This window comes from Petaurus breviceps, unplaced genomic scaffold (assembly GCF_028583685.1).
Source record: "Petaurus breviceps papuanus isolate PSGF00001 unplaced genomic scaffold, PetGlider_PUasm1.0 129, whole genome shotgun sequence".
NCBI classification, from domain to species: domain Eukaryota; kingdom Metazoa; phylum Chordata; class Mammalia; order Diprotodontia; family Petauridae; genus Petaurus; species Petaurus breviceps.
This window is the reverse complement of record NW_027185665.1, coordinates 286,317-294,405: the sequence shown is the minus strand read 5'-3', so window position 1 is coordinate 294,405 and position 8,089 is coordinate 286,317. Positions and strand designations below refer to the sequence as shown.

The 8,089-nt window shown below is 41.6% G+C and overlaps 1 protein-coding gene across 2 annotated transcripts in view; it reads right to left on the bottom strand.

Annotated features, from left to right (window-relative positions):
- Positions 1 to 443: 443 nt before the first annotated feature.
- Positions 444 to 8,089, bottom strand: part of LOC138173613 (membrane-associated transporter protein-like) — a 64,006-nt gene continuing 56,360 nt past the window's right edge. Inside the window, exon 7 of one of the 2 annotated variants that reach the window (XM_069103656.1) lies at positions 444 to 707. In XM_069103656.1, coding sequence (XP_068959757.1) covers positions 486 to 707 — 222 coding nt within the window. In that variant the 3' untranslated portion in view covers positions 444 to 485. The remainder of the gene's footprint in view (positions 708 to 8,089) is intronic. The other variant, XR_011171467.1, reaches the window with a different exon arrangement.

Below are 8,089 nucleotides of genomic sequence, written 5' to 3'. Positions count from 1 at the left end.
AACATGAATAAGCTTAGTTTTTAAAAAAAATACTAACCTCCACTTTAAAATACAAACCTAAAATCAAGAGATGAAGAATGTCCATTTTGTGGAGATGTTTAGGCACATCCAGTATACAGCTCAGAATGTTACTCCTTCCCAGCATGGCCATGCTTTTATAGCCACCAAGGTCAGAAACCCTGCAGTTACCTTTTCCACCAAAAGATGGCCCTTTCACTCTATCTCTTGAGCAAGTGGTGCCTGAGTTAATAGTGACTGTTTTCCAGAGACCTGTTGGGAACTGATGCATGAAGAGGTCATGTATGCCCCTTTCTTATCTTCCCTTCTAGATTGTAATCTCCTTAAGGGGAAAGATCGTGTCTTCTTTCCTTTTTGTTCCCCTGGAAGAAAACACAATTCTTCTTTAGGCAGATCAGCCAAACACAAGAACCAGGAAGATGAGATTGCCTGTTGAACTGATCCAGTTACATTGTCTTTTTATTATTCTATTCCACACATCTAACAAAGAGAGCTACAAAGCAGCAGCCAAATAAGGCCACAGTTGAAGCTGCAATCACCACCACAACCACACTCCCAGCAGATGTGACCAAGAACCCCAGGCCTACTCCAACCAGGATCTGAGCCAGCTGCACCATGCAGGTCAGGGCCGCACAGTCGATTCCCTTCCCTCTGCCACCACTGGAGGCCATCCCTACGTCCTGCTGCTTCTGTAACAAGAGCACAAGAACAAAACTCCATCACATAAGGGGTGTGCGTGTGTGTGTGTGTGTATGTGTGTGTGTGTGTGAGAGAGAGAGAGAGAGACAGAGACAGAGACAGAGACAGAGAGAGACAGAGAGACAGAGACAGACAGAGAAAGAGAAGAAAAGAAAGGAAGGATTGGCAGCGGGGCACGACTAGGATAGAAGTTGTTGCCTGCTTGGTAACATCTGAGAACATCAAAGTCCTAGGAAGAATCTCCCTGATTAAAAATATCTCTCCTACCAGCTTGCCAACCTGACTGACATTTCAGCATATCAATTCATTTTCACTTGTACCATTCATTTCACAGTATTAAAGTATTAGGTCTTTAAAAATATTAATATTCCCAGGAGAGGTCATACTTTAACACAGGCAGATGTAGATGTTTCTATAACTTTCATCCTTCTGTTCCCTCCTCAAATATTAACACAAAAATAAATCATTCATGGACAAACACATGAGTACATTTACCTGTGTGAGTTGAATAGAGGTAGCTGATAGAGAGACCATTCAAATGATCTACCAAATGAGATGGAGTCGCACAATGTTTGGCTTCAAAACTAGGGATCCAAAGAACCATAGGATCACCGGCCTAGACCTGGAAAGGACTTTAGAGGCCTTCTATTCAGACCCCTCACTTGACAGGGAAAGCCCAGATGAGGTAAGTGATTTGTCCAACGTCACTCAAGCTGTAAGCAGCAGAGCCAAGATTCAGATTCAGAGAGCCTGTCCTCAGAGCCAGCATACAGAATTCCTCCGAAGCTCTGAGCTTTAACATTTAGTGAAAGAGGTCAATGAATAAACCTTCTGTAGTTATTAGTTTCCCTAACAACCAGTTTCAACAAAATTGTTTGGCCTGACTGAGGAGTCAAAGCAATTTAGTTCTGGAGTTAGCTTGAAACTTTGTTTGGTCAACCTTTTTCATTGCCAAAACACAGCTGCCATCAGCTTCAAGTTCTTCACAGGAAACTGCTTAACAATGATAACAGTAATTATAATGAAATAATAATCCCTTACATCTGTATAGGGCTTTCCATTTGATAAAACACTCATATGTATTCTCTTAATGCCATAAGGCAGGTGGAGATGTCCCCATATTAAAGTTGACAATATTGAGAGTTAGAGTAGCTTAGTGACTTTCCCCAAATCCCACAGTGCACCGTTCTTCTTCTAATGCAATTCAGTGCCAAGGCATTATATAGTAGCTAAATTTCCCAGCAAGCCTCACAAGATTTTGATGGTGATAAGCAGAACAAAGGCCTTTTCAGGGAATTCCATCCTACTCACTCAGAGGCAGCTGGTACAGTGGATTAGAGCACCAGTCAGGAAGATCTGAGTTCAGATTCAGCCTCAGACACTTACTGACTGTGTGACCTGGGCAAGTCACTTAACTTCTATTTGCCTCAGTTTCCTTAACTGTATAATGGGGATAATAATACACTTGCCCCACAGGTTGTTGTTAGGATCAAATGAAATAATATTTTTAAACGGTGCTTAGCACAATGCCTGGCACATATCAATACGCTTATTCCTTCCCCTCTGCCATTTTTTTTTTTTTTTGCTTTTTGGAGGGGGAAGGCAGGGCAATTGGGGTTAAGTGACTTGCCCGAGGTCACATGGCTAGTAAGTGTCGAGTGTCTGAGGCCAGATTTGAACTCAGGTCCTCCTGACACCAGGGCCAGTGCTCTATTCACTGTGCCACCTAGCTGCCCCTTCCCTCTTCTTCCCATCACACAACAGTACACAAAGAATCTGTCAGATACTGACCCAGAATGGTAGTGCCAAATGAAAGTGAGCTCAGGGAGACAGAAGTGAGCACACAGTGACAGAAATTCTGAATCAGTCCATAACTCATTTTTTTTTCCATTCCTAACCAATGGCAATCAGAATAGACATAGGGATGGTGATCACATTTCACTTAGTCACTTGTTTATTATTGTGGCTCAATTGTTTCAGCCATGTCTGATTCTTCAGGACCTCATTTGAGGTTTTCTTGGCAGACACTGAAGTAGTTTGTCATTTCCTTCCCCAGACTATTTTATAGATCAGGAAACTGAGACAAACAAGGTTAAGTGACTTGCCTAGAGTCACACAGCTAACGTATCTGAAGCTGGATTTGAGCTCAGGAAGATAAGTCTTCCCGACTCCAGGTTTGGCACTCTAGCCACTGTGCTACCTCAATGCCCCATTTGTCTCTACTCTCCAGGAATAAATTATTGCTGAAGAGATGTAATGTGCTCCTTGAAAAAAAAAGGCTCTTCCTTTACTTAAGAAGTTGTTCAAACCCAGAACCCTTGCATTGGTAGCATCAGCATCCCTTTAGCTCCTGTTTATTTGTAGGAATCCATGTTATTTCTGTGGAACCTGCCCGTCTAGATCTGGATATCTGGAACCTTCTTTTGGTGTACTTCTGGTACAGGTACCTTGAGTCAAGACCCTTGTTTGTCTGTTTCTCTCTGCAGGTGATCAGACAAGGGAAGAATTTACCCAGGAAGTTAGATAAGGGGGAGAGTCATTGGTGAGGAGATATTTCTCCAGTCTTGGCCAACTTGTTTCTTGTTTAACATTGACATTTGCACTTCCTCCATGTTTTGGCTTTGTCCATATAGTACCATAGGACGAAATGAGCATCCCTACATTCAGTCCTCTTTCATTGTTGTTTTTCATGAGTATTATGAATAACAATATATTATTTGTATTATTATGAATTTCAAAATGTCCCCCAAACTACTCAAAAGATTTCTGAGTTTTGGTTTTTAGTATAATTATAAAATAATTGTTAGTAATATTTTTACTTTAATATCTTATTTTTCCCCAATTACATGTAAAACAATTTTAATAATCATTTTTTAAAATGTTGAGTTCCAAATTCAATCATTATTCACATTAAATTGAGTACTTGTACTCAAATTATTTCCTCATTTCTATTCAAATAGGGGAAATAAAACTATATCAAATATTTATGTAATAATATATAAATTGTTTTCAAATGAAGATTAATCCACGTGACCATTGCCGCTAGTTGCAATATAATTTCTCTTCTGATGGCTTGCTGAGAGCAGTTGACTAAGTATAGGGGGTAGCTTACTCTTACTCTTATTTTCAATAAACAGGGCTGATTATGTACCTTCCACAGACCTGATCAAGCACTCAGAGCAATTCCTAACCCCTGACAACAACTTCAACCTGTTGAAGAGGAGAATATTTGGAGAGAGGGGAGGAGAAGAAGAAGGAATGATTTGTGTATTTTCACCTCAAAGATAGAGAGATGATATTTTGTTCTTTAAACCATCTTACAAATACTGGAAGGCAAGGGCAGTTTTCATGATCCCTGTAGTTGCAATTTCAAGCAAAAATATAGATGAAGTAATATTAACATTTTATTTATTTATTTTTTTAATAAAGCAATTGGGGTTAAGTAATGTGCTCAAGGTTATACAGCCAGGTGTTTCTGGATGGGTGCTAAGTGTCTGAGCCCATATTCGATCCCAGGTCATCCCAACTCTGGGACCAGTGCTCTTACTCACTGTGCTACCTGGCTGCCCCAATATTAACATTTTAATGGGAGAAAATTTTCTTTCAACAGTTCACCCTTTTGCAGAGTAAGCTGGTCCTTCAGAGTTCTAAATGATTAGTTCTGCAGAAGGTGCCTCTCATTTGTTAAGCTACATGCTTGTTATTATGGATTTGTGGTCCAGAGTAATGTATTGGAGGATTTCACCAGCTGTGACCAGCTGAATGCAGTGGCCTCATTATCCTGCCCTGGAATGCACATGGTGCAAGATAAAATTAACTCTGTTAGTGTCGGAATCAGCCAAATCAAGTAGAAGAGACAATCCCCTTAAGGAGGTGAGCGGTAGACTTTAAAACATGACTGAATTCTGATCACAGAAGAGGGGTCAGTGAATCAAACCAGACCTTTTCCTCTCTTGTGTCATCACATTCTTTGGTTATAGTAAATCTTTCTTCAACTTGAGTTAGAAGTGGACCTGAGTATTTTAATTTGTTGACGTCTGACAATTGGACTAAAATGGTGAGATGATTTTCTAATGTGGCACTGTTCCTAAAAAAAGCACCAAGACCCTTGGATGTGTCACAGAAATGATGTCTGGGTTTCTTCTTTGAATTTTATTTGACTTTGGAATAGAAAGTGGATATGGAGGTAAAACATGATGGAGGAGGGAAGAAAGCAAATATGCACATGTCCAGAAGGCTGACATCTCTCATCCTCATCTTCTGAGGACAAGATCCTTAGACTCTGCTTCTGGGGTGCCAAGCTCTATGTAATTGGTCAAGCTTTTGCCTCATCTTGCTTGCAGCAAGGCCTCCACTTTATTTCCTGGGTATCCCCATACCATGTTACACTCCCCCTTTGTGTTGATTTCGTGTCTGACTCTTCTTGACCCCATACGAGGTTTCCTTGGCAAAGATAATGGAGTGGTTTGCCATTTCCTTCTCCAAACCATTTGACAAACGAGGAAACTAAGGCAAACAGGATTAACTGACTTGCCCAGGGTCACACAGAAAGTAAGTGTCTGAGGCTGGATTTGAACTCAGGTTTTCCTGACTCCAGGCCCAGTGTTCTATCCACTGAGCCACTAAGTTGACTCTCCAGCTTTGTGTTGCCTTCCCCCAGTAGAATGTAAGCCCTTTAAGGGCAGGAAATGTCTTGCTTGATTGTATTTGTATCCTAAGCACTTAGTACAGTGTCTATACATAGTAAGGTCTTAATAAATAATAAATTAGTAAATAATCTCTCTCCCTATCTAGGTATAAATTTGTGTTTTTCTTGTCTAAATCTTTGATTTCATTTATCTAAGAACCTCCCTGGTGAGGAAACTCCCTCCACCAAGGTAGATTGACGACTAGTAGGGATGGGGAGAGAAATGAGGTTGAGTGATTTGCTGCAGTTTTAAATGCAAGTCTTCCTGTTTGGAAGGCCGGGTTTGCATCAGCTCCTCCACAGTGCCTCTATGGTATATACTGAGGACAGACAGACAGACTGAACTGATCCATGAATAGACAGGGTAAGTGGACATGCTTTCCCTTCCACACTGGCTTCTCTATGCTGCATGCCAGGCAAATTCAGAGGCGATACAGACTGAAACATTGGGGTTACACTATGAAGTGAGACACACTTGTCTGGAACTACCCTACAGCAATCACAATTGGAAGTTTTACAAGAAGTTCTACTGGCAAGGCTGGTCCTGAAAGCCAGGGGGCCAGCAGTTAACAGCTGGCAGGTAAATGCACTTCCCATCATCATATAAAAAATTCCTCCCTTACCCTTCTAATACCTTCAGGCCACTTATTTTCCCCACTAATTGGTGGCCTTGATGAAGACACCTGGGTGCACAGTGTGTGATTTGTACAGTCTAATCCTCCCTCCCATAGACATCTCCAGAGAGGCCTGGGACCTCCATGTGATAGAAGGTCTTACTGCCTCTCCATTGAAATTCTAGACCCAATCACATGTGGTATCAGTTCTGAAAACATCCTGAAATGTAAAGAGAGAGAGGGGACTCACATTCTTTACATATGCAAGCTTTTCCCCTGGGTTCCTGAAATTGCCTATTAACAAGCTTTCACGTTATGGCTTCCTATGGAAACTCCAGTCGTTCTGATCTGTATCTGACCTCTGGACCCAGATGACTCCGGAGAAGAAAGTGAGGCTGGTGACCTTGCCCAGCCCTCCCTCCTTAAATCCAATCACTTGCAAGTCGTGGCATCACCTTCCTGATATCATAATCTTCTTCCAGAAGGAAGCATAAACAACCACCACCACCATCCTATAGAAACTAAGGGAGCAGGGGCGGCCAGGTAGCACAGCGAGTAAGAGCACCGGCTCCAGTGTTGAGAAGACCTGGAGATCAAATTAGCACCCACCCAGAAACACCTGGCCATGTAACCTTGAGCAAGTTACTTAACCCCAATCGCTTAGGGGCGGCCAGGTGGCTCAGCGAGTAAGAGCACCGGCTCCAGTGTCGGGATGACCTGGATCAAATCCAGGCTCAGATACTCAGCACCACACCCAGAAATAATAACTGGCCGTGTAACCTTGAGCAAGTTACTTAACCCCAATTGCTAAAAAAAAAAAAAAAGAAAGAAAGAAACTAAGGGAGCAGCTTGGTGGCACAGTAGATATAGTGCTGAGCCTAGAGTTAGGAAGACTCCTATTCCCGAATTCAAATCAGACCTCAGACACTTACCAGCTGTGTGACCCTGGGCAAGTCACTAAACCCCGTTTACCTCAATTTCCTCATCTGTAAAATGAGCTGGAGAAGGAAAAGGAAAAGCACTCCAGTATCTTTGCTGAGAAAATCCCAAATGGGTCATGAAGAGTCGGGATTGGAAAATGACTGAAACAACAAATAGAAACTAACTGTTTGGGCCCAGACAGAGGCATATGATTGCTCTCTTCAAGATAGTCCAAGAACCACCCCTTATCTGAGGGGAATAAGTTAAGTGCCACAGTGGGCAGAATGCTGGGGCTGGAGTCTGGAAGACCTGAATTCAAATCTGACTTTAGATACCTATTAGCTGTGTGACTCCAGGTAAATCATTTCCCCTGTTTGCCTCAGTTTCCTCATTTGCAAGATGGAATAATAAAAGCATCTCCCTCCAAGGTTTGTTGTGAGAATCACAGATAATAATTGTAAAGTGCTTAGCACAATGCCCGGTACCTAGTAAGTGATATATAAATGTTCCCTATTATTATTACAACATTCATTGATATTGCACATATATATGTATACAAATATGTGCTATTTACATTATTTCATATTTTGGTATTTATTAATCTGTATATTTGTCTTCCCCCACTAATGGAATGCAAGCTCCTTGAGGGCAGGGCCCATTTTAAAAAAAAATTTCTTTGTATCCCCAGAGCTTAACACAGAATCTGGCACATAGTAGGTACTTATTAAATGCTTTTACAATTTAATTGAACTCGGTTCAATAAAGGCAGCCTGGAATAGTAGATAGGGCACCAATCTCAGAGTCAGGAAGATTTGGGTTCAAATCCTGTTTCAAACACTTAGTAACAGTGTGACCCTAGGCAAGTCACTTAACCTCTCTCTGCCTTTTTTACCCCTCATCAATAAAATGAGGGAGTTGGACTAGATGACCTCTAAGATACCTTTCAGCTCTAAATCTGTGGTCTTATGGATTAAATTAAAGTGAATAACATCTTGTTTCTGAAGGCAGGAATACCTGGGTTCATCGAATCCTAGATCCAGAGCTGGGAAGGCCTTCAGAGGCCTTTAGGCCAATGCTAGGTCTGAATCCCAGCTCTGCCACTTAGTATCTAGGTGATGTCGCACAATCGCACAAGTCACATGATCTCTTT